Source organism: Nomascus leucogenys, chromosome 25 (genome assembly GCF_006542625.1).
Source record: "Nomascus leucogenys isolate Asia chromosome 25, Asia_NLE_v1, whole genome shotgun sequence".
NCBI classification, from domain to species: Eukaryota; Metazoa; Chordata; class Mammalia; order Primates; family Hylobatidae; genus Nomascus; species Nomascus leucogenys.
The window spans coordinates 21,474,331-21,500,885 of NC_044405.1; the positions used below are offsets into that span (position 1 = coordinate 21,474,331).

Here is a 26,555-nt window from a genome sequence, read left to right on the forward strand (position 1 = left end):
GGATTACAGGTATGAGCCAGAGGAAAAAAAAAATCACTCCCAATCTGCAGAATGGCTACTGTCCTCAATTTCCCCAAACTGATCCCTCCCAATTATGACCTCAAATCTCTCATCCTCCAAAGAGATAATGAGAGGTGACAGTGTGCTGGCAGTCCTCACAGCCCTCGCTCGCTCTCGGCGCCTCCTCTGCCTGGGCTCCCACTTTGGCTGCACTTGAGGAGCCCTTCAGCCCACCGCTGCACTGTGGGAGCCCCTTTCTGGGCTGGCCAAGGCCAGAGCCAGCTCCCTCAGCTTGCAGGGAGGTGTGGAGGGAGGCGCGAGCAGGAACCGCGGCTGCGCGCGGCGCTTGCGGGCCAGCTGGAATTCCGGGTGGGCGTGGGCTTGGCTGGCCCCGCACTCGGAGCAGCCGGCCGGCCCTGCCGGCCCCAGGCAGTGAGGGGCTTAGCACCCAGGCCAGCGGCTGCGGAGGGTGTACTGGGTCCCCCAGCAGTGCCAGCCCACCGGCGCTGTGCTCGATTTATCACCGGGCCTTAGCTGCCTTCTGGCGGGGCAGGGCTTGGGACCTGCAGCCCGCCATGCCTGAGCCTACCCCACCCTCCGTGGGCTCCTGTGCAGCCCGAGCCTTCCCGATGAGGGCCGCCCCCTGCTACACGGCGCCCAGTCCCGTCGACCACCCAAGGGCTGAGGAGTGCGGGCGCAGGGCACCGGGACTGGCAGGCAGCTCCACCTGCAGCCCCGGTGCGGGATCCACTGGGTGAAGCCAGCTGGGCTCCTGAGTCTGGTGAGGACGTGGAGAACCTTTATGTCTGGCTCAGGGATTGTAAATACACCAATCAACACCCTGTGTCTAGCTCAGGGTTTGTGAATGCACCAAGACACTCTGTATCTAGCTACTCTGGTGGGGCCTTGGAGAACCTTTATGTCTAGCTCAGGGATTGTAAATACACCAATCAGCACTCTGTATCTAGCTCAAGGTTTGTAAACACACCAATCAGCACCCTGTGTCTAGCTCAGGGTCTGTGAATGCACCAATCGATACTCTGTATCTAGCTACTCTGGTGGGGACTTGGAGAACCTTTGTGTGGACACTCTATCTAGCTAATCTAGTGGGGACGTGGAGAACTTTTGTGTCTAGCTCAGGGATTGTAAAGGCACCAATCAGTGCCCTGTCAAAACAGACCACTCAGCTCTACCAATCAGCAGGATGTGGGTGGGGCCAGATAAGAGAATAAAAACAGGCTGCCCAAGCCAGCAGTAGCAACCCGCTCGGGTCCCCTTCCACACTGTGGAAGCTTTGTTCTCTTCCTCTTTGCAATAAATCTTGCTACTGCTCACTCTTTGGGTCCACACTGCTTTTTATGAGCTGTAACACTCACTGCGAAGGTCTGCAGCTTCACTCCTGAGCCAGCGAGACCACGAACCCACCAGAAGGAAGAAACTCCGAACACATCCGAACATCAGAAGGAACAAACTCCAGACGCGCCACCTTAAGAGCTGTAACACTCACCACGAGGGTCCGCTGCTTCATTCTTGAAGTCAGTGAGACCAAGAATCCACCAATTCCGGACACAATAACAGATGCCCTCAGGAAGACCTTAGTTTCCCCAACATGCTTGGGTCTAAACCCACACACTCTGCCTTCCCTTCTGTTACAAGAGAAGAGGTGTGCTGCTTCCCCCTCCACACCCCCACCTGATTCCTGGATCCACCCGTGCTTGGTCTTCCCACACATTTTGTTCTTGCAGTTCTTCCTGTTCTTCAACTGTTCTCTCTCTCAGATTATTGTCGTTACATAAAACATGCTTTAATATCTCTCTCAGCTTTTGAAATTCTTTAAAAAGGAGTTAAGTTGTGCAATGTCAGTTCATTGACCACAGTGGATTTAAGTTAGAAATCAATCGCAAGATAGCTGGAAAAATCCCCAAGTAAGTTAGAAACTTAAAAAATACACTTCTAGCCAGGGGCGGTGGCTCACGCCTGTAATCCCAGCACTTTGGGAGGCCAAGGCAGGCAGATTGCTTGAGGTCAGGACTTCGAGACCAGCCTGGTCAACATGGTGAAACCCCATCTCTACTAAAAATACAAAAATTAGCTGGGTGTGGTGGCGGGCGCATCCCAGTTACTCAGGAGGCTGAGGCACAAGAATCGCTTAAATCCAGGAGGTGGAGGCTGCAGTGAGCTGAGATCGCACCACTACACTCCAGCCTCAGTGATAGAGCAAGACTGTCTCAAAAAATAAATAAGAATAAAAATAAAAATAAAAATAAACTGAATGAAATTGAAAACATATCAATGTGAGATGCCACTAAAGTCATACTAAAAGGGAATTTACACCACTTACTGCCTACATTAGAAAAGAAGTCTCAAATCAATGCAAATCGATGACTTCTGCCTTTACAGTAAGAAACTAGAAAAAGAGCAAATAAAATCCAGTAAGCAGAAGAAAGGAAACAAAGATCAGAACAGAAATTAATATAATCAGGAAAAGAGAGAGAGTGAGAGAGAGAATCATTGTAACCAAAAGTCTGAGGAAAATCAAAACAATTGATGAACCTCTAGCCAGACAGATCAGAAACAAATACGAAAGACACAAACCAGTCTCAGAAATGACAGGTAGCATTATTACCAGCATTAAAAGGATAAGGGCATATTAAAAGGATAAGGGTATCAATAGATTCAACACCTTAGATGAAATATATAAAAAATTTGAGCTCTTTCTCAGTGACCAGGGCCCGCGCTTAGGCATAGATGGGCAAGTGGAGCCAACATGCCAGTGGCCCAGAGCTGGGTTTGTCGCAAAACTTATGTGACCCCGCAGAGACCCTTCGAGAAAGCTCATCTCGACCAAAAGCTGAAGCTGATTAGTGAGTATGGGCTCCAGAACAAATGTGAGGTCTGGAGGGTCAAATTTACCCTGGTCAAGATCCATAAGGCTGCCCGGGAGCTGCTGACGCTTGACGAGAAGGACCCATGGCGTCTGTTCGAAGGCATTGCCCTGCTGCAGTGGCTGGTCCGCACTGGGTTGCTGGATAAGGGCAAGATGAAGCTGGATTACAGCCTGGGCCTGAAGATCGATGATTTCTTAGAGATGCCTACAGACCCAGGTCTTCAAGCTTGACTTGGCTAAGTCCATTCGCCACACTCATGTGCTGATCCAACAGTGTCATATCCGTGTCCGTGAGCAGGTGGTAAATATCCTGTTCTTCACTGTCCACCTGGATTCCCAGAAGCACATCGACTTCTCCCTCTGCTTCTCTATTGGGGTGGCCACCCCAGCCACGTGAAGAGGAAGAACGCCAGGAAGGGCCAGGGTGGGGCTGGAGCCAGAGATGACGAGGAGGAGGATTAAGCCTGCATGTCCCCTCCTGGGCTGGTGGATTGTCTAGTTTTCCTGCCAAATGATAAAACAGGATCAATGCTTTATTTAAAAAAATGAAATTGTGAAAAACAGAAATTAAGGTCACTCAAGAACTAGGCCAGGCACGGTGACACAAGCCTGTAATACCAGCACTTTGAGAGGCCAAGGAGGGAGAATCGATGTAGCCCAGGAGTTCAACCAGCCTGAGCAACACAGTGAGACCCCCATCTCTAAAAAAAATTAAAAAAATTATCCAGGCATGACTGTGGCACACCTGTAGTCCCAGCTACTAAGGAGGCTAAAGGGGAGGATCATCTGAGCTCAGGAGATTGACGCTACAGTGAGCCATGACTGCAGCACTGCACTCCAGCCTGGGCAACAGAGAAGACCCTATTTCAAAAAACAAAAAACAAAACAAAAAAAACCCCACAGAAATAGAAAGCCTAAATAGCCCCGTATCCTTAAAACAACGTTCCAAATGATCTTTTTTTTTTTTTTTTTTTTTTTTTGAGAAGGAGCCTCACTGTGTTGCACAGGTTGGAGTGCAATGGTGCAATCTCGGCTCACTGCAACCTCCGCCTCCCAGGTTCAAGCAGTTCTCCTGCCTCAGCCTCCTAAGTAGCTGGGATTACAGGCACATGCCACCACACCCAGCTAATCTTTGTATATTTAGTAGAGATGGGGTTTCACCATGTTGGCCAGGCTAGTCTCGAACTCCTGACTTCAGATAATCCACCAGCCTCGGCCTCCCAAAGTGCTGGGATTACAGGTGTGAGCCACCGCGCCCGGACCAAATGATCTTTAGGAGAAAAAAGAAGGAAATACTGGGGGAGGCGCAGTAGGAGATCACAGCAGGGGCCCACCTCCGGAACCTCAAGTAAGGACTTCAGAGAGAAGGTGAAGTCAGAGTAACAGAGGCACAGGCGGGTTAGCCAGCTCTGCATGGAAAAGGCTGAGTTGTGATGATGTCATAGTTCTCCCCAAATCTCAAAGTCACTGATCAAACAACTCAGTTTACACTGAAGACGATGGACGAGACTCTAATTTTGTGCCCACAGCTTGACACACCTTTGGGAATTTGGTTTCAGTTTAACTTTCTTTGCCGGTACACAGATCTCACTGTGAGACTATACGATCAATCCAGATCTTTATAGATCTATATCCTCCTTGGACAAACCTAAATGCAGACACTTTTAGCACCCATAGGAGTTAGGTAGGATTAAATAAAAACATTCCCTCCCACTTGGGGGCACGTTCACTGGGAATCCCAGAGCGATGTCGCCTGCCCACACCTGCTAAGTGCGCTCACAGGGCATCTAATTCCCTCTCCTTGAGTTCCTTTTAAGCAAGCAAGGCAACCTATGTCCAGAGAAGCAGTTACTGTGTCTAAGTAAGTCACTGCATCTTAGGAAAAAGCAAACATTCGCATTTTGCAGTGCATGATGGGCGCACACCCAAGAAAATTACTCAGTACTTGTTTTTCTCACTTTGGGGTTTTCCAAAAATAATTTCTTCAGTCCAGTTGTCATGAATCTGGAGCCCCCGACTGACCCATCAAGGTCCGATTTGGCTTCGGACACCTCGCAGATCACCCCGCGGCTCAGAGCCCAGATCCTGAAGGGCGCAGCGTGGGCAGGGGGCGGGCCCGGGAGTTGGAACAGAAGGCACAGACGGCCCCTCCTAGGAGGGGAGGGACCGAAGCCGGGGCCTTTTTCTTTAAGACTCGCAGCACTGGATCCCAGAACTTAGTCTGCGCGGCGGCATTGACACTAGCTGGGCTCCTCGGGGCGCGCCCCAGGTGGTCCGAAGCCCGGTCCACCCTCCACGCAGGTGCCCCGAGCGCCCCGCTCAGCCATGTCGTCCTGCAGCCGCGTGGCGCTGGTGACCGGAGCCAACAGGGGCATCGGCTTGGCCATCGCGCGCGAACTGTGCCGACAGTTCTCGGGGGATGTGGTGCTCACCGCGCGGGACGTGGCGCGGGGCCAGGCGGCCGTGCAGCAGCTGCAGGCGGAGGGCCTGAGCCCGCGCTTCCACCAACTGGACATCGACGACCTGCAGAGCATCCGCGCCCTGCGCGACTTCCTGCGCAAGGAGTACGGGGGGCTCAATGTACTGGTCAACAACGCGGCCGTCGCCTTCAAGAGTAGGTGCAGGGCTTGGGTTGGGGCCCCCTGGAGCGCTCCGAGGGTGCGGGGCGGCCAGACGCAGGCTCTCCACCCATCCACTTGAGTGACCCAGGAGGGTGGCGCCGGCCCCTAGGGATGCGCTCAGCCCACGCCTCCCGCGAGGCGGTTTTCGCTTTCCGTGATTCGCTGAGCCCCAGGCGGGCCCGGGCGACAGACACAGCGCGCCCCGCCCGCCGGCCTGTGCGGGCCTGTGCGCGGCCCGGGGCCCTCCCCGAACTGTCAGCCACTGCTGTGTGCAGGAAAACTGGCCTCCTGGGAGGGGGCAACGCCCTGCTAGAGTTCATCAGCTTTTCTTCCAACGCGAGAAACATTTTCTCTGCAAAGAAAAGGTCTCCGCTCGCTTTGGGCTTTCGCTTTCCTTGAAAGGGTGCATTCATAGATGCCCGGAGGCATTTGCTCGGGAAAGGAAATGAATCGCTAAAACAGGATTAGCACGCACTTGCACTTGGTGGACTTGACAATTTGTGTAATGCAGAGCTTTGCGAGGCTCTGGCAAAAAGGAAGCGAGCCTTCTCGTTCCCTCCCCCCGGGGAGCTTATGTTTGTTATAAAATACGTGCGTGTGGTCTTAAAAGCAACTTCCTTAAGGAGAGGGGCGGGGATCAAGACATTACTTATTCTAACTACTACTGAAGAAAATTACAGGACGGGCGCAGTGGCTCACGCCTGTAATGCCAGCACTTTGGGAGGCCGAGGCAGGAGAGACGCTTGAACCTCGGAGGCAGTGAGCCGAGACCGCGCCACTGCACTCCAGGCTGGGCGACAGAGCGAAGACTCCGTCTGAAAAAAAAAAAGATTCTATGGAGAAATAAACAGGCCGGCTTCACCTCCAGCCTAGTGGGGAAAAAAAGCCTAAGAGGGAGTGAAATGAAGGATGGGGGAGCAGAAGTCTCCACCCATCCCTTTGGCCCTAGGCACTCCGCATTGTTGTGCATGGGGACCTGAGACTTTCTTTGACCCGCATCGGCAACTCAGCCTGCCGGCTTTCTGGGAGCTGGGGTGCAGGAGTGGGGATTAACACCCCCAACGCAGCCCTCAGCCATGGGCTGAGAGATTGGTGGATAAATACGCGGCTTCCTGGACGACAGGCGGAGGGACTTCCCCTTGCCTTCCAAGGTGTGGGGAATGGACCACCAGCAGCTGCAAACCTGGGCGCTCACGGCAAGGCAGAATCTCCCGCCTTGCCCCACACCTGCTGAATCAAAATCTGCGTTTCCGCTGGGCGCGGTGGCTCACGCCTGTAATCCCAGCACTTTGGGAGGCTGAGGCAGGCAGATAACCTGAGGTCAGGAGTTCAAGATCAGCCTGGGAAACATGGTGAAACACCAACTCTACTAAAAATACAAAAATTAGCTGGGCGTGGTGGCTCACTCCTGTAATCCCAGCTACTCGGGAGGCTCAGGCACAAGAATCCCTTGAACCCAGGACGCAGAGGTTGCAGGAAGAGGAGATTGCGCCCCTGCACTCCAGCCTGGGCGACAGAGCGAGACTGTCTCAAAAAAAAAAAAAAAAAAAAAAAAAAAAACCCTGCATTTCAACAGAATCCCCAGCTCCCTCCTATGCACCTTTAAGTTTAAGAAGTGGTAGTCAAAGCCAAGTGTTCTCAAGGTGTGGCTGGAGACCAGTAGCTGTCACATCATCTGGGAACTTAGAAATGCAAACTCAGGCCAGGTGCGATGGCTCACGCCTGCAATCCCAGCACTTTGGGAAGCCGAGGCGGGTGGATCACTTGAGGTCAGGAGTTGGGGACCAGCCTGGCCAACATGGCGAAACCTCGTCTCTGCAAAAAGTAAAAAAATTAGCTGGGTGTGGTGGCACATGCCTGTAATCCCAGCTACTCCAGAGGCTGAGGCAGGAGAATCGTTTGAACCCAGGAGGTGGAGGTTGCAGTGAGCCGAGATTGCGCCACTGCACTCCAGCCTGGGTGACAGAGTAAGACTGCAAAAAAAAAAAAAAAAAAAAAAAAAAAAAAAAAAAAAAAAAAAAAAGGAAGGAAAGAAGGAAGGAGAAAGAAAGAAGAAAAGAAAGAAAGAAAAAAAGAAGAAAGAACAAAAGAAAAGAAAGAGAAAAGAAAAGAAAAGAAAAATGCAAATTCTGGAGCCCTTATTCCAGCCCTTTGCAATCAGAAACTCCAATGGCGAGGCCCAGGAAGCTGTGTTTTAACAGGCTCTACAAGTGATTCGGATGCACACTAAAGTTTGAGAATCACCGACCTCGTTTTTAAAAATTGTTTTAAAATTAACTTGTTTTTCCTTTAGTTGTTAGGAGTTAGGATCCACTTTGTCATGTGAGTTTCAGGGGGAAAAATATGACTTTCTTTTTGTTTCTTTCTCTTTTTGAAAGGTGATGATCCAATGCCCTTTGACATTAAAGCTGAGATGACACTGAAGACAAATTTTTTTGCCACTAGAAACATGTGCAACGAGTTACTGCCAATAATGAAACCTCATGGTAAGCCCAATGTATGGACAGTTGGGTTGCATCCCTCAGTGGGCCACAGGCTTCCCGGAGCAGGGCTGCCCTGCAGAAATCACTCAGGGTTGCTATTTCTCTGAAGGGGGAAAAAATAGAAAATTGCTTCATTTTCCCACAGTGTTTGGCTTCTCACTCCAACATTTTAGGTTTGTTTTGTTTTGTTTTGTTTTGTTTGGCGGGGGTTGGGTGGTGGGAAGAAATTTTGCTCTTGTTGTGCAGGCTGTAGTGCAATGGTGTGATCTCGGCTCACTGCAACCTTCACCTCCCGGGTTCAAGCAATTCTCCTGCCTCAGCCTCCCGAGTAGCTGGGATTACAGGCACCCACCACCATACCTGGCTAATTTTTTATATTTTTAGTAGAGACGCGGTTTCACCATGTTGGCCAGGCTGGTCTCAAACTCCTGACCTTTAGGTGATCCACCCACCTTGGCCTCCCAAAGTGTTGGAATTACAGGCGTGAGCCACTATGCCCAGCCTTAGCTTTAAGTTCCAAAGATAAGTGTGACATATCACAATGCTTTTGGGATCCATGTCATGAACTCAATCCTAGAATGATAGAATGCTGTGAGTCCCCAAAGGCCTCTTGCGTCTGGTCAATCTCATGAGTCCTCCAGCCCTCCAAGGTGATGGGCCCACATCTAGCTCATCTCTGGACCTTGGTATCTGCTTTAACATTACGACTTTTCCTATATTCCTTTCTTCTTGTACCAAACTTTCTCAAGTTGATTCAGAAAATCCAAAAGAAATTTTTTTTTTTTTTTTTTTTGAGACAGAGTCTCGCTCTGTCATCCAGGCTAGAGTACAGTGGCACAATTTCGGCTCACTGCAGTCTCCACCTCCCAGGTTCAAGCAATTCTCCTGTCTCAGCCTCCCAAGTAGCTGGGATTACTGGTGTGCACCACCACACCCAGCTTATTTGGTATTTTTAGTAGAGATGGGATTTCACCATGTTGGCCAGGCTGGTCTCAAACTCCTGACCTCAAGTGATCCGCCCACCTCTGTCTCCCAAAATGCTGGAATTATAGGTGTGAGCCACTGTGCCCTAAATAAATTTTCTTTATTAGGAAACATCTTGCCTATACCTGCAGGTATTCAATAAATGTTACTATTATACTTTTCCTACAAATATTGGAGTGCCTGCCATATTCCAGGCATTATGCTGGGATCTGGGTGTACAATGGTGAGCATTACAGACAGGAACCAGTTCATTTGTGGAACTGAGAGTCTAGTGGGGGGGACAGCCATTAGCAAATAATCTGAAGTGTGAAATGACAGCTGTGCTGGGGGACAGGGAAGTTGCTTCCTTGAGGATTTTCTTCCCCAAGAAGTTAACTGTGGATTCTTAGAACTGTGGTTCTTATTAAAAATGTGCCCTTTTTTTTTTTTTTTTTTGACAGAGTCTCACTCTGTTGCCCAGGCTGGAGTGCAGTGGCAGGATCTCAGCTCACTGCAACCTCCACCTTCTGGGTTCAAAGGATTATCCTGCCTTAGCCTCCTGAGTAGTTGGGACAATAGGCGTGTGCCACTATGCCCGGCTAATTTTTATATTTTTAGTAGAGACAGGGTTTTGCCATGTTGGCCAGGCTGGTCTTGAACTCCTGACCTCAAGTGATTCACCTGCCTCAGCCTCCCAAAGTGCTGGGATTACAGGCGTGAGCTACTGCACCTGGCCAGAAGCAGTGTGTGCTTTTCTTAATTTAACATTTTGAATAAGGATTATTGGCTGGGTGTGGTGGCTCATGCCTGTAATCTCGGCACTTTGGGAGGCTGAGGCAGGAGGATCACTTGAGCCCAGGAGTTTAAGACCAGGCTGGAAAACATGGACTCTCGTCCCTTTAAACAAACAAAATTATCTCTGGATGCAAAAACTTTTTTTTTTTTTTTTTTTTGAGACAAAGTCTCCCTCCATCGCCCAGGCTGGAGTGCAGTGGCACAATCTCAGGTCACTGCAACCTCCGCCTCTCAGGTGCAAGAGATTCTCCTGCCCCAGCCTCCCAAGTAGCTGGGGTTACAGGCGAGCACCACCGCACCCAGCTAATTTTTTTGTATTTTTAGTAGAGACAGGGTTTCACCATGTTGACCAGGTTGATCTTGAAATCCTGACCTCAGGTGATCCACCTGCCTCGGCCTCCCAAAATGCTGGGATTACAGGCTTGAGCCACCATACCCAGCCACAAAAACTTCTTAACCTAAGAAGGTGAATGGTGAGCGTTGCACTTGTACTCTATCAGTTTCTTAGTGGGATGAGATTGTAGAAAGCCTGCAGGGAGAACTGCAGGTGCTTTGAAAGGGGATGGAGTTTCTAAATGCAAATCTGAGCCAATATAAATGCACATTTTAAAAACTCTCCTTTTTACACAAAAGGTAACATTTCATACAATGTTTGCCACTTTGCTTTTTTTACTCCTTATGTCTGGGGCTCTCTCCAGATTTGGTCAGAAAGCTTTTATCTTTTTTTGTGGCTACATAGGGATGCAGCCATTATAGGGATGTCTTTTACCCAGTGTTGGGAAGTTTTCTCCAGATAAATTTTTGAATGGGAACTTGACAGCTGCAAGGTATTAAAGATACCTTTAAAACTCCATCCCCCTTCAGAGCATCTGCAGTTCTCCCTGCAGGCTTTCTCTGATCCCATCCCACTAAGAAACTGAGCAAGCACAAGAGTACAAGTGCAATTCTCACCATTCACATTTTTAGGTTAAGAAGTTTTTGTGGCTGTGCACAGTGGCTCACACCTGTAATCCCAGCACTTTGGGAGGCCGAGGCAGGCAGATCAAGAGGTCAGGAGATCAAGACCATCCTGGCTAACATGGTGAAACCCCGTCTCTACTAAAAATACAAAAAAATTAGCCGGGCGTGGTGGTGGGCGCCCGTAGTCCCAGCTACTCGGGAGGCTGAGGCAGGAGAATGGTGTGAACCCGGGAAGCGGAGCTTGCAGTGAGCTGAGATCGCGCCACTGCACTCCAGTCTGGGTGACAGAGCCACACTCCATCTCAAAAAAAAGAAAGAAAGAAAGAGAGAGAGACAGAGAGAGAAAGAAAGAGAAAAATCATAAGAATGGACTTAATCCTGAGCAACATAGGGAGACCCCATCTCTACACAAAAAATGAAAATTAAAAATTAGCTGGGCATAGCGGCATGCTCCAGCTTCTCGAGAGACTGAGGTGGGAGGATTGCTTGGGCCCAGGAGGTTGAGGCTGCAGTGAGCTATGATTGTGCCACTGTACTCCAGCCTGGGCGACAGAGCAAGACCTTGTCTCAAAAAAAAACAAAAAATGCATTTCACGCATCTGACGTACCAAACACCATAGGTCAGCCTCGCCTAGCTTCAAGGTGCTTTGAACGCTTACGTTAGCCTACAGTCTGGCAAAGTCATCTAACACAGAGCCTATTTTATCATAAAATGTTGAGTATCTTATGTAATTTATTGAATCTGTACTGAAAGTGAAATGCAGAATGGTTGTATGGGGGCTCCAAGTACAGATTCTGCAGAATGCATATCGTTTCCTCGTCCGTCAGTGAAGTCAGTAAGTCCTAAGTGGAACCATCAGAAGGCAGGGACCATCTGTATTTGACTTGCTTGCTTGTTCAAAGTTCTGAGTAAATAGGCCAAGTAACTACTAAGCCACTAGAGGGCGCTACTTGCCTACTCTTTCTAGAGTAAGGCAGCAGGAGTTTCGGGACTGGTGGGGCCACTTGGACCTCAGTGGAGGGTGGTGTGGGTGCAGCCCTTCCCAGGGCTGATGACCCATCTGGCTGACGAGGCTGACTGTCAGCCTCTGGCCTCTCTCCCAGAGGTGTGCCCTCAGATCAAAGAGGACACCTCCTCCCCTTAAGAGGATTTATTTCCTCGAAGGCACAGCTTCTATGATCTGTGTTTTTCTTTCTTCCTTTCCCTTTTACATTTAATTCCTTGTAGCCACCAAGTTTTTGAGAACAAAGCTGTTTAGAAAGCAATGAAGAATGCAACATCACTGATGTAGTATTCCTGGCCAAAATATTGATGTGACTCTCATCATGAGAAAATCAGACCAATTTACTTGGAGAGAAATACTACAAAATAATGGTCTACAGTTTTCAAAAAAGTCATTGCCAACTACTCTACATTAAAATATATGAAAGAGATGTGACAATTAAATGCAATCCATGGGCCAGACGCGGTGACTCACGCCTGTAATCCCAGCACTTTGGGAGACCGAGGCGGGCAGATCATGAGGTCAGGAGGTTGAGACTATCCTCGCTAACATGGTAAAAGCCCGTCTCTACTAAAAATACAAGAAATTAGCCGGGCATGGTGGTGGGTGCCTGTAGTCCCAGCTACTTGGGAGGCTGAGGCAGGAGAATGGCATGAACCTGGGAGGTGGAGCTTGCAGTGAGCCGAGATCACGCCACTGCACTCCAGCCTGGGGGACAGAGTGAGACTCCACCTCAAAAAAAAAAAAAAAAAAAAAAAAATGCAATCCATGATCCTACTTTGGACCCTAGATTAAAGCAAACAAAAACTGTAAAGGAACATTACTGGGACAATTTGGACACATTTGAATATGGGCTGTATTTTAGATAATAGTGTTGTATAATGATAAATGCCTCGCATGTGGTCACAACTGTAGTAACGTAGGGGAATGCCCTTGTTACCATATATAATACTAAAGTGTTTAAGATGAAGGTTTATATCAGCAACTTGGAGAGAAAAGGGGACAGAGAGGGAAAAAGCAAACATAGCAAAATATTAACAATTAGTGAACTTAGGTGATGGGCATAGGGTATTTATCGAACTATTCTTGCAACTTCTCTGTAACAGTTAGGAAATACATACATACACTTCATCTTTGAAAGTGAGAGACAGAAGGAAGGAAAAAATACTGAACAGTACTAGGTACCTGGAGGGATGAGTGAGGTGCTAGCTTCCAAGGACAGAGTGAGGGTATCTCTTGTGGGATTGGGGTCCACAAGAATGTGCAGCACCCCTACGATGGGAAGCTGTGGGGAATGCCATTCAGAAAATGAAATAAAATCTACAGATCCGGCCGGGTGTGGTGGCTCATGCCTGCAACCCCAGCACTTTGGGAGGCCGAGGAAGGCAGATCACCTGAGGTCAGGAGTTTGAGACCAGCCTGGCCAACATGGTGAAACCCCATCTCTACTAAAAATACAAAAATTAGCTGGGCATGGTGGCACACACCTGTAATCCCAGCTACTTGGGAGGCTGAGGCAGGAGAATCACTTAAACCCGAGAGATGGAGGTTGCAGTGAGCCGAGATTGCGCCACTGCACTCCAGCCTGGATGACAGAGCAAGACTCATCTCAAAAAAAAAAAAAAAAAACAAAAACAAAAACTACAGACCCTATTGGACACAGAGAATATGCATTCAGAATAATATATAATAAAAGAACTCACTAAAATTAGTGGGGTTTAATGCTGATGAAACGTGTAAATTAACACATTTACTGGTTTTTGGATTTCCACCAGTACTTCAAATTGTTGTAAAATTTTTGGCCTACATATTTGTTTCTATGGGCACAATTGTCTCTTTAGTAGCTGTGAATTATGATCAACATGAATATTAATTCATAATTTAATGAATATTAATATTATCAAATAGGGACTAAAAAGTAATGAAATCAGGCCGGATGCAGTGGGTCACGCCTATAATCCTAGCACTTTGGGAGGCCGAGGCAGGCAGATCTCCTGAGCTCAGGAGTTTGCGACCAGCCTGGCCAACATGGAGAAACCCCGTTTCTATGAAAAATACAAAAATTAGTCGGGCGTGGGGGTGTGTGCCTGTGGTCCCAGCTATTTGTGGGGCTGGGGCAGGAGGATCACTTGAGCCTGGGAAGTGGAGGCTACAGTGAGCCGAGATCATGCCACTGCACTCCAGCTTGGGTGGCAGAGCGAGATTCTGTCTCAAAAAAAAAAAAAAAAAAAGTAATGAAATAAAAACCAGGATGGAAAAACAGCCCATTCCACATGTGAGGTGTCCATAGTGAAGGACAGAGTCATCCCCAGGGATTCCTTACTGCTGGTTGTGGCACTAAGGAATTGGGGTGGCTGCCCACGGTCCTAGGAAATTGGGTGTGCCTAGGAAATTGAGAGCGTTAGTCCTTAGGGTGAGAGCACTGTCCCTTGGAAAGCAGGTTTATAAGTACTTGGAGTGTGTGTGCTGGGGAGGAGCAGTTTTATAAAACTGCCAGCGGGCTGGGCACATGGTGGCTCACACCTGTAATCCTAGCACTTTGGGAGGCCAAAGCGGGCAGATCACTTGAGGTCAGGAGTTCAAGCCCAGTATGGCCAACATGGTGAAACCTCATCTCTACTAAAAAAATACAAAAATTAGCTGGGCACGGTGGTGCACACCTGTCATCCCAGCTACTTGGGAGGCTGAAGCAGTAGAATCACTTGATCCTGGGAGGTGGAGGTTGCAGTGAGCCGAGATTGTGCCACTGCACTGCAGCCTAGGCAACAAAATGAGACTCTGTCTCACAAAACAAAATAAAAAATTTTAGGCCGGGTGTAGTGGCTCACGCCTGTAATCTCAGCACTTTGGGAGGCCGAGGTGGGCAGGTCACTTCAGGTCAGGAGTTCAATACCAGCCTGGCCAACATGGCAAAACCCTGTCTCTACTAAAATTACAAAAATTAGCTGGGCGTGGTGGTGGGCACCTGTAGTCCCAGCTACTTGGGAGGCTGATGCAAGAGAATTGCTTGAACCCAGAAGTCAGAGGTTGCAGTGAGCCAAGATTGTGCCACTGCACTCCAGCCTGGGTGATAGAGCAAGACTGCGTCTTGAAAAATAAATAAATAAATTTAAGTAAAAGTAAAAATAAAACTGCCTGGGGAATCTACAAATTTACTACCTCACCCATCTCTCAGAGAATCCCTGAGAAAGGGAGCCCCTCTCGCTGATGGAGGTGTGTTCTTCCCCTTCGGAGAATAGGGCCAAAAAAATATTAAAGCCCATGGGTGCACAGATTTTATGCTTTTAATAGTCACATTTTTAATTTTTTTTAAATTTGATTATTACTTTTTGAGAAAGGGTCTCATTCATGTCACCCAGGCTGGAGTGTAGTGGAGTGTAGTGGTGTGATCATGGCTCACTGTAATCTCTTACTTCCTGGATTCAGGTGATCCTCTTATCTCAGCTTCCTGAGTAGCTGAGACCACATGCACACGCCACCACACCCAGCTAATTTTTCTATTGTTAGTAGAGACAGAGTTTTGCCATGTTGCCCAGGCTGGTCTTGAACTCCTGGGTTCAAGTGATCCACTCCTTTCGGCCTCCCAAAGTGCTGGGATTACAGGCATGAGCCACAGTGTCCAGTCACTTTTTTGTTTTTAATCAGCAATTAAACCTGCACAATGGCCGGGCGCGGTGGCTCACGCCTGTAATCTCAGCACTTTGGGAGCCTGAGGCAGGCGGATCACTTGAGGTCAGGAGTTCAAGACCAGCCTGGCCAACATGGTGAGACCCTGTCTCTACTAAAAATACAAAAATTAGCCAGATGTGGTGGCTCATGCCTGTAATCCCAGCTACTCGGGAGGCTGAGGCAGGAGAATTGCTTGAACCCGGGAGGCAGAGTTTGCAGTGGGCCCAGATGGCACCACTGCACTCTAGCCTGGGCAACAGGGCGAGACTCTGTCTCAAAAAAAAAAAAAAAAACCTGCACCAAGACTCAATTATATGTTTGGTATATTAAACCAGTGGTTGTATCTCTGTGATATGCTTTCATATTTTTGTCATTCTGTTTCAGGGAGAGTGGTGAATATCAGTAGTTTACAGTGTTTAAGGGCTTTTGAAAACTGCACTGAAGATCTGCAGGAAAAGTTCCACAGTGAGACACTCACAGAAGGAGACCTGGTAGATCTCATGAAAAAGTTTGTGGAGGACACAAAAAATGAGGTGCACGAGAGGGAAGGCTGGCCTAACTCACCTTATGGGGTGTCCAAGTTGGGGGTCACGGTCTTATCGAGGATCCTGGCCAGGCGTCTGGATGAGAAGAGGAAAGCCGACAGGATTCTGGTGAATGCATGCTGCCCAGGACAAGTGAAGACAGACATGGATGGGAAAGACAGCATCAGGACTGTGGAGGAGGGGGCTGAGACCCCTGTCTACCTGGCCCTCTTGCCTCCAGATGCCACTGAGCCACAAGGCCAGCTGGTCCATGATAAAGTTGTGCAAAACTGGTAAACGTCTGCTTCGGAGCTTGATGCTTAATAAATGTTGGTGGAATGAATGAATGAATTGATGCTGTGGTTTGATTATTTCTGTTCTTTTTTTTTTTGAGACAGAGTCTCGCTCTTGTCGCCCAGGCTGGAGTGCAGTGGCATGATCTCAGCTCACTGCAACCTCTGCCTCCTGGGTTCAAGCTGTTCTCCTGCCTCAGCCTCCCGAGCAGCTGGGATTACAGGCATGTGCCACCACACCTGGCTAATTTTGTATTTTTAGTAGAGACAGGGTTTCTCCATGTTGGTCAGGCTGGTCTCGAACTCCCGACCTCAGGTGATCCACCCGCTTCAGCCTCCCAAAGAGCTGGGATTACAGGCGTGAGCCACCGCACCTGGCTTCTTTCTGTTCTTGAAAAGGAATGTTCCTAAGAATCTCCCGGGGAGAAAGGTGTCTAGTTCTGGAATCTGGAGCTGAACAACATTGCTATGCCCAACTCTTTAGCCTGAGATGGAGAATAACATAGTCTCAAATTTTAATGGGCATCGGGACCATCTGGAGGGCTGATTAAAACAGATTGCTGGTTCCCCTCCCCACACCAATTCACTGCATTTCTAACAAGTTCTCAGGTAGTGCTGACACTGCTGGTCCTGGGACTGCACTTAGAACCACTGGCATATCCAGTGGTTTTAGAACTATGGAGCCATTTTCCAGCTGTTCCTTGCTGTTTCCAGTTTTTTGATTCTGTAAGGGTGATGCTTTATCCTCTATTTCCTTAGCTCTGCAAGCTTTCTTTGCATCTCATTCTGTTTTAAGTATTTTTTATTGGTTCTTATACTTTTTTTTTGTTTGTCGCCCAGGCTGGAGTGCAGTGGCACAATCTCGGCTCACTGCAACCTCCGCCTCCTGGGTTCAAGCAATTCTTCTGCCTCAGCCTCCCAAGTAGCTGGGACTACAGGCGCCCGCCACCACGCCCGGCTAATATTTTGTGTTTTTAGTAGAGATGGGGTTTCACCATGTTGGCCAGGCTGGTCTCAAACTCCTGGCCTCAAGTAATCCGCCCACCCCAGCCTCACAAAGTGCTGGGATTACAAGCATGAGCCACCACACCCGGCTGGTTCTTACACTTAAAAGTAGTAGAGCTTGACGGACTCAGGAGGAATACCTTCTTTAATTGAGACATGATTTCTTCTAGATTTTTCAGCTGGGTTTTGCATTCTGCATTCCTTCCCAGAATGTTTACAAGGTTGCCCAGCCACGCAACTTTCTCTCTTTGCTAAAACACATGCAGATGTCTTCTCCTTAACCTATGCACACCTGCTGTGAACTACATACAGCCCAGGGTGATTCTTCAGTAACTCCCCAAGCCTTTTTTTTTTTTTTTTTTTTTTTAATTTGAGCCAGGGTCTTGCTTTGTTGCCCAGGCTAGAGTGCAGTGGCACGATCATGGGTTACTGCAGCCTCGACCTCCAGGGCAAGAGACTTCCATGACTAAAACCTCAAGTGATCCTCCCACCTCAGCCTCCTAAGTAGCTGGGACTACAGGCATGTGCCATCATGCCCAAATAATTTTTTAATTTTTGGTAGAGACAGGGTCTCACTATGTTGCCCAGGCTGGTCTTGCACTCCTAGACTAAAGTGATCCTCGCTCCCTTGCCTCTCAAAATGCTGGGATTCCAGACATGAGCCACCACACTCATCCTCTTTCATAATTTTTTTTTTTTTTCCGACAGAGTCTCGCTCTGTCGCCTGGCTGGAGTGCAGTGGTGCCATCTTGGCTCACTGCAACCTCCACCTCCCAGATTCAAGCAATTCTCCTGCCTCAGCCTCCTGAGTAGAGTGGCTGGGATTACAGGCGTGCACCACCATGCCTGGCTAATTTTTGTATTTTTAGTAGAGATGGGGTTTTGCCATGTTGGCCAGGCTGGTCTTGAACTCCTGACCTCAGGTGATCCGCCTGACTTGGCCTTCCAAAGTGCTGGGATTACAGGAGTGAGCCACAGCCTCTTTTATAATCTTTATGACAATAGGTGAGTTCACATTCCCTGCTTTCAAATGGGATTGGTTTTGCAACAGGCCTCCTGGCTTCTGGTTACACCCTGTAGAAAAAAGACTTGGAGACCAAGGAGTCTTCTGAAATAGAAGAAATGTACTCGCAAAGGTTTGCAAGAGTGTCAAGGCTTTGGCAAGAATGGCTAATCAAACAAAAAAAATCAGTGGAATTTAAATTCCTGCTGGCCACAGTGGCTCAAATCTCTGATCCCAGCACTTTGGGAGGCTGAGGCAGGAGGATCACCTGAGGTCAGGTGTTTGAAACCAGCCTGGGCAACACAGCAGGCCTCCATGTCTGCAAACAAATCAAACAAAAATTAGCCAGACATGATGGCACACACCTGTAGTCCTAGCTGCTTGATAGGCTAAGGTGGGAGGTTCACTTGAACCCAGGAGTTCAAGGCTGCAGTGAGCTATGGTCGTACCACTGCACTGCAGCATTCTGGGTGACAGAGCCAGACACTGTCTCTACTTAAAAAGAAAACAAATCCATTGAACGATGGAAAAAAACACAGAGGGAAATAACTACAAATTTGCCAAGATTACCAAGTTTATGATAGGCTGCTCACTGTGTGAAATTAGAAATGTTGTCACTTGATTATCAAATCCACAAAGGTCACATCATATCCCCTGACATAGGTAAGCACTGCAGTCATTAGAGATAATGCTGTTTTTCTTTAGGGAATCAGTGAAGTATGGGAATGCTCAAGTTTCTTTTATTTGGGGGAACTGAACTGCACGGGATGACCTGGTTATTTCTGGTTCATCACAGTGTGTAGCTATTTGTTTTTCTTGCCTCTCTGATTTACAATGGTGGCACCTCAAATGTCAGTTTAACTCTCACAGCCTGCACCCACTTTTTTATCCACTTGGGGTAGGGGGAAATCTGAATCCCACCTAGATTGCATTTAACGTCTTCAGGCCAGATGGAGTGGTTCATGCCTCTCATCCCAGCACTTTGGGAAGCCAAGGCAGGCAGGTTGCTTAAGCCCAGAAGTTTGAGACCAGCCTGGACAACATAGCGAGCGCTCTCTCTACAAAAATTCAAAAAAGATTAGTAGGGCGTGGTGCACACCTGTAGTCCCAGCTACTCAGAGGCAGAGGTTGGGAGGATCACTTGAACCTGGGAGGTCAAGGCTGCAGTGAGCCACGATTGTACCACTGCACTTCAGCCTGAGTGACAGGACAAGACCCTGTCTCAAAAAAAAAAAAAAAAAAAACCTAAAACAACAACGAAAACTTCCTTTAGCTTATTTGTATGTCACTGATTAAATCCAACATGCTCTTATAGTATTCATCTCAGGCTACAGCTCCTAAGACATTTTAATGTCTCCTTTCCTGGCTCTAAAAACATTTTAATGGCTTTCAATCAGCTTCCTGAGTATCTTTTGTACTCTGGCCTCCCTTTGCAGCCAAACTCCAGTCCTGCTAATGATGGGCAATAGCCCAGGAACCACAGAGCACTTCAGGCTCTGCCTGACAAAGTTACAGACAGGAAGTGCATGAGGAAATAAGCCAGTCCTTTTTATTTCTTCTTCCTCTTTTGTCTCTAACCAATCCTTTTTGGGTAAGTGTGTAACTCACTTCCTCTTTTGTCTCTAGCCAATCCTTTTAGGATAAGCACGTAGCTCATTTGGATGACCCTTAATTGTCAACTGCTGGTCAGAATGACATTTCTCATTCCTAGAGAAGGGCTGCCATTGGCCCTTATTGGATGGTCTGCCCAGCACCCTCTTCCAAAATATGATCTCCTGCCCTCCCCTGCCCCCCACCCCCCCGGCTTCCTTCCCATGTTTGCAGCTGCAGCAGCCACAAGGTGACCTTGCCTCTGCTGACTGCTCCAGCTATAGGTCCTTCCTCTAAAAAGAACCAGTTGGATTGGATCAGAGTTGTTACTGTGCCTCCCACCCCATGTGCCTAAGGAGCAGAGGGAGCCAGCCATTGCCAGAGAAGGAGGCCAACCATCAAGAGGAGCATTTAAGCCAGGTGTGGTGGCTCCTGCCAGCACAATCCCAGCACTTTGGGAGATCAAGGCAGGTGGATGGCTTGCGCTCATGAGTTTGCGAACAGCCTGGGTAACATGGTGATACCCTGTCTCTACAAAATAATACAAAAATTAGCCAGGTGTGTCAGTACATGCCTGTAGTCCCAGCTACTTGGGGAGCTGGGGCAGGAGGATTGCTTGAGCCTGGGAGGTGGAGGCTACAGTGAGCCGTGTTTGTATCAGTACACTCCAGCCTGGATGACAAAGCGAGACCCTGTCTTAGTCGGGGAAAAAAAGTGGCCCAAAGAGAAACTCCCTTCCCTGTCCTTAGATCATTCCTGAAATCTTGAATTCTCAGAGATGCTCCAAGATACCCTTGTATCCTTAAAATATATTTTCTTTCTCATAAGCTATATTGAATTGGGTAGTTGTTGCTTGCAATCAAAAGGAACCTAACTAATAGAAGTGTATTAACATGTTTTACAGTATTGTGAAAGGAAAATAAATCTCGGGGCCCCAAAATCATTAAGCTAAAGGGAAGAGTTAAGCTGGGAACTGCTTACGGCAAACCTGCCTCCCATTCTATTCAAAGTCACCGCTCTGCTCACTGAGATAAATGCATATCTGATTGCCTCATTTGGAGAGGCTCATCAGAAACTCAAAAGAAGGCAACCATTTCTCTCTTACCTACCTATGACCTGGAAGTCCCCTCCAGGCTTCCAGCTGTCCCGCCTTCACCTGGACTTGTCCCACCTTTCTGGATTGACCCAATGTACATCTTACACATATTGATTGATGTCTCATGTCTCCCTAAAATGTATGAAACCAAGCTGTGCCCCTATCACCATGGCCACAAGTTGTCAGAACCTCCCGAGGCTGTGTCATGGTTGCCCATCCTCAACCTTGGCAAAATAAACTTTCTAAATTAACTGAGACCTGTCTCAGATGTTGGGGGTTCACCCTATGCTGTAGGAAAAAAAAAAAAAAAAAAAACAATTGCGCTTGGAATCAAAAGGAGAAAAAATCAGGAATTGAGAACCTATGGCAAATTAGACCATATGTCCTGCTTAATGCTTTCCCAGCATGGTTTTAGGTAATTCTGACTACAGTCCTTTGCCTTAGTTCATTTTGTGTTACTATAATGGAATATCACAAATTAGGTAATTTATAAAGAAAATAAATTTGCCTGGGCACAGTAGCTAATGCCAATAATCCTATAACTTTGGGAAGCCAAAGTGGGAGCATTACTTAAGGCCAGGAGTTCAATGCCAGCCTGGGCAACATAGAGAGACCCTATCTCTACAAAAAATAAAAATTGACCAAGTGTGATCATGTTCACCTTTAGTACTACCTACTTGGTAAGTTGAGGTGGGAGTATCACTTGTGCCCAGGAGTTCATGGCGGCAGTGAGCTACGATCATGCCACTTCAGTCCAGCCTAAGCACCAGAGTGAGACTCTGTCACTTGTCTCAAAAAAAAAAAAAGTAAGTTTATTTCTCACAATTCTGGAGGCTGGGAAGTCCAAAAGCATGGCACTAGCATCTGGCAAGGGCCTGCTTCTGTGTTCCTACCATGGCAGAAGGCAGAAGGGCAAGAGAATGCTCACAAGGTACAAACTAAACTCATCCTTCTATCAGGAATCCGCTCCCCTGATAAAGGTATTAATCCATTTATGAGGGCAGAGTCTTCACTCATGATCTTAAAGGTTCCACTTGGCAACACTGTTGCCTTGGGGATTATGTTTCCAACACATGACTTTAGGGGACACATTGAAACCACTGCATCCTTTAAGGTAGGAATCAACATCATATTTCAAACGAAGAAATAAAGGCTTGGAGAGGTTAATTAACTTGCCCAAGATCTCAGAGCTAAAGCCAGGATCATATCCAGGACTGACTACAAAGTCCTGTGGTCTCTAGTGCTTGGCAGGTCCAGCTTCACTGATGGGTCTAGAGAGTAGTAACTCTCTTGGTGTAAAAACTAAGGGAGATGATACATTAAATCTAAGTGTAAATTAGACTACGCAGCCGGGCGCGGTGGCTCACGCTTGTAATCCCAGCACTTTGGGAGGCCGAAGTGGGCGGATCACGAGGTCAGGAGATCGAGACCACGGTGAAACCCCGTCTCTACCAAAAATACAAAAAATTAGCCGGGCGTGGTGGCGGGCGCCTGTAGTCCCAGCTACTCGGAGAGGCTGAGGCAGGAGAATGGCGTGAACCTGGGAGGCGGAGCTTGCAGTGAGCCGAGATTGCGCCACTGCACTCCAGCCTGGGCGACAGAGCAAGACTCCGTCTCAAAAAAAAAAAAAAAAAAAAAAAAAAAAATTAGACTACGCTTAAAGTATAAGTCATATGGTTATTATTAATAGATCCCCAAGTTAGCCTATATGTGAACTTTTCCGTAGAGAAATGAAACATGGTTTAAATGCAGCATATTTTAAATGGATTATCTCATACAATGTGGGTTTTTTTTGTTTCATATTGTTTTTGTTGTTTTCTGAGACACAGTCTTACTCTGTTGCCCAGGATGGAATGCAGTGACAGGATCTTGGCTCACTGCAACCTCCAACTCCCTGGTTCAAGTGATCCTCCTGCCTCAGCCTCCCAAGTACCTGGGAGTACAGGTGCATGCCACCACACCTGGCTAATACAATGTGTTTTTTTAGACACCAGAGGGAGCCAGTGGTTCTTTCCACATCAGCTTTTCGGTGATACATTTTTCTTTTTTTTTGAAACAGAGTTTCACTCTTGTTGCCCAGGCTGGAGTACAGTTGCACTAACTCGGCTCACCGCAACCTCCTCCTCCTGGGTCCAAGGGATTCTCCTGCCTCAGCCTCCCAAGTAGCTGGGATTATAGGCATGTGCCACCACATCCAGCTAATTTTGTATTTTTAGTAGAGAAGGGGTTTCTCCATGTTGGTCAGGCTGGTCTTGAACTCCCGACCTCAGGTGATCAGCCCGCCTCGGCCTCTCAAAATGTTGGAATTACAGGCATGAGCCACCAGGCCCAGCCTTGTGATAGATTTTTCTAGACTGTTGCATGTGTGGTACACCTACATACAATATCAGCTTTAGACTCAACCCTTTGACTTTTCCTTCACCTACTGAACAGCAACAAGGATTGTGACAGACCAAGAATCTGAAGAAGGATGCAGTGTGGAGACGAAACAGGTGTCAATGACAAAGGTTTAGTTGTTATTTCAAGTCAGCTGCAAAGTGGGTGCGGTATCAAGTACAGAACTGCACAGGACTTCTCCACTAAGAACATGGGGAGAGCAAAGGGAATGGATATTTTGGGAAAGGAGGCAGAAGCCAACAGAGAACAGTGGTTACTATCAAGATGGGTGGAGCAGAAGTTAGTTTATAGAACTAACTTCTATGTTCTAAGCCAGAACACTGGCTTAGGCCTGAGTGCGGTGGCTCACGCCTGTAATTCCAGCAATTTGGGAGGCCGAGGCTGGCAGATCACTTGAGGTCAAGAGTTCAAGACCAGCCTGACCAGCATGGTGAAACCCCATCTCTACTAAAAATACAAAAAATTAGCTGGGCATGGTGGCGCACACCTGTAATCCCAGCTGTTCAGGAGGCTGAGGCAGAAGAATCGCTTGAACCTGGGAGGAGGCGGAGGTTGTGGTGAGCCGAGATCACACCACTGCACTCCAGCCTGGGTGACAGAGCTAGACTCCATCTCAAAAAAAAAAAAAAGAAAGAAAAAAGAAGACACTGGCTTAGAGGGTCACCAATATCTGCATATCAAAACTAAGAATGAATTTACTTGGCCAATCTCTCTACTGGGTGCAACAGCCTGAGCCAGATAATGCAGTGGGTTCTGATTTATAATGCCTTCTTTACCGTCAAGAGGGGTAAGGATTAAAGTTCAGGTTTAAATTAAAGTTGAAATGCTTTACTTGGTTTGAGTATTATTTTGCAAGGACCATGGCTGTTTCTGCATGTCTTAAACTGATGAACGTACCTAAGTAGACTTTTAAGTGTGACAAGACAACTTGATCCAAGAAAACAGATTTCTTGTCAGAATACACTAATTTTTTTTTTTTTCTTTGAGATGGAGTCTCACTCTGTCACCCAGGCTGGAGTGCAGTGGTGCGATCATGGCTCACTGCAATCTCTGTCTCCCAGGTTCAAGCAATCCTCCTGTCTCAGCCTCCCCAGTAGCTGGGACTACAGGCGTACACCACTACGCCCAGCTAATTTTTGTATTTTTAGTAGAGACAGGGTTTCACCATATTGGTCAGGCTGGTCTCGAACTCCTGACCTCAGGTGATCCACCTGCCTTGGCCTCCCAAAGTGCTGGGATTACAGGCGTGAGCCACTGCGCTCGGCCAGAATACTCAAACCTCAATGTTGTACATTTACTGTCAATCCTGTCACTATCAGTATATTGTATACAGTATACAGTAATTGACAGTATACTGTCAATTATAAATTGAGTTTAAATGATGATTTACAAATGAATTTGTCAAAATTAAATTAACCCCCCCCCATACACACACACCTGGAGTCCTTTACAGATAGGTAGTATATGAATACAAGGCACAGATTGTATGTGCATGGTGGCTTTGGCACAAATAGACTGGTTCTCTTTTCAATGTTAAGTGTAAAGCGTTCTTTCATCTCTGTTCAGTGCAGTGTTGAGTGTGACTAGGATTTGAAGAACCTAAAAAAAAAAAACTCACCTGCTTGCTATCTTCTTGGTTTTTTGTTTTTTGTTTTTGCTGTTTTTGTTTGCTGCTTTTGTAAAACCAGTTTATCATATTCTCATTAAGAAATCAATTTTCATGAAATTAATTTTTTTTTCCTGCTAACTATGGCTCAATCTTCTCGTTTCTCTCTGCTTCTATCTTAAGACTATTCCTCAAATTGACCATGAGAGGATTTACATCTGGGGCACTTGGTATATGCCAAATGGAGACAAAATCAGGATCAGCAGCCTGGCTGGGCCACAGGTCCAGCATCCCAAACTATTAAAATATTCTTAGTGTTTCCAGGGAAGTGATAGATCCACTTTGGAAGCTGATAATATACCCCTCCCTAGAAACACGTATATACACCAAGTGTTCTAAACAAGTTCCAGGTGCTCATGAGCTCCCCCACCTCCCAAGCTCATTGACCACCGCCTCGCCTTCACGAACTCCAGCCCCGGTCTGATCCATTTCTAAAGGACGCTCGGGGGTTAAAAGGAGCGAGGCCACTGCAGAAATGACAGCCTTCATCCACAAGTGGCCCACTTCGGGTTGGCTGGAGCCGCAGCTGGGTGGGGACAGGGCCTGTGCTCAGGTGCGTCCTGCCCTGAAGCGGTCGGACTGGACCGTCCAGGTCCCAGCGCTCGAGAGGATGGCAGGCAGGGGCTGGGGATTGTCTGGAGACATGAATGCTTTCTAAGGTTGACGTCAAGGTCTCTTTCCTGAGCCATAGTCCACGTGACAAGCTCCGTCCAGGTAGAAATGATCTCATCTCTCCTGTCGCCCAGGGTCGGAAACCTGAGGCCCGTGCGGGCTGGGGCAACTTAGCGGGGGTCCCAAGCCCGCCGCGCCCCCTGCGCTCCAAACGTGTGTGGAGGGCTTGGACACGTTTTCCCTCTGGGCTGGACATGGCCCAGAGGGAAAAGATGGGGTGAACCAGGTGCCGCGCACCCTTCGAGGAGCCCCCGCTTCTTCGTTTCTGTGAGTGACTCCAAAGCACCTCCGAGGGCCGATACACGCGCGGACGACCCTGGGCGGGCACTGACCAATGTCCCCTTCCACTCGGTTGTGTCGGGGGTCCCCAGGTGAGGCGCGAACGCCGCCCCGCTCACCTGTACGAGGCCTTTCCCGGAGCAGCCCGGCTACGAAGCGACGCCCATGGCGGGGAGGCTAAGGAAAACTCCCGCTCCCTCACTCCGCCGCTGCGGCGACTGAACCGCCCCAGCACGCCGGGGCCCTCCCCAAGCCCTGCTCCCAAGCTGAAGCCCCGCCCCCGCGCCTATGGCCCACCTCCAGGCCCCGCCCCTGATCCCGCCTCCAGGAGTCAAGCCTCGCCTTTCAGTCCAGCCCGGCCCTTCGAGGCCCCGCCCCTGTTGTTATGGCCCGCCTCCAGGCACCGCCCTTGATCCCGCCTTCATGAGTCAGGCCCCGCCTTCCAACCGAGCCGGCCCGTCCAGGCCCCGCCGCTGTACGTACAGCCCACTTCCAGGCCCCGCCCTTGATCCCGCCTCCATCGGGCAGGCAACGTCTTCTAGTTCCGCCCCGCCAGCGGAAACCCCGCCCCCGCGCGCCTATGGCCCACCTCCAGGTCCCGCCCCTGAGCCCGCCTCCAGGCGTCCAGCCCTGCCTTCCAGCCCCGCC

The 26,555-nt window shown here is 48.4% G+C and overlaps 1 protein-coding gene, 1 long non-coding RNA gene and 1 pseudogene across 2 annotated transcripts; 2 read left to right on the plus strand and 1 right to left on the minus strand.

The window, feature by feature from the left end:
* Positions 1-2,503: 2,503 nt before the first annotated feature.
* On the plus strand, positions 2,504-3,387 carry LOC101178287 (annotated as a pseudogene).
* A 1,544-nt stretch (positions 3,388-4,931) lies between these two features.
* CBR3 (carbonyl reductase 3) lies at positions 4,932-16,257 on the plus strand. The gene is made up of 3 exons (XM_003263907.4): positions 4,932-5,501; positions 7,887-7,994; positions 15,767-16,257. Exons 1-3 carry the CDS (start codon positions 5,213-5,215, stop codon positions 16,201-16,203), a joined length of 834 nt encoding a protein of 277 aa, XP_003263955.2. The 5' UTR covers positions 4,932-5,212; the 3' UTR covers positions 16,204-16,257.
* On the minus strand, positions 11,414-26,118 carry LOC105738715. The gene is made up of 3 exons (XR_001114553.2): positions 26,027-26,118; positions 15,947-16,046; positions 11,414-11,960 (listed from the first exon to the last, which is right to left on the minus strand). It is a non-coding gene; the product is annotated as an uncharacterized LOC105738715 (long non-coding RNA).
* Positions 26,119-26,555: the final 437 nt, after the last annotated feature.

Bases quoted from the DNA above. Each gene is read 5' to 3' on its own strand.
- CBR3 (XM_003263907.4), top strand. From the start codon at position 5,213: ATGTCGTCCTGCAGCCGCGTGGCGCTGGTGACCGGAGCCAACAGGGGC. The intron at 5,502-7,886 runs GTAGGTGCAGGG...TCTTTTTGAAAG, and splicing joins CGCGGCCGTCGCCTTCAAGA to GTGATGATCCAATGCCCTTT. The intron at 7,995-15,766 runs GTAAGCCCAATG...ATTCTGTTTCAG, and splicing joins GCCAATAATGAAACCTCATG to GGAGAGTGGTGAATATCAGT.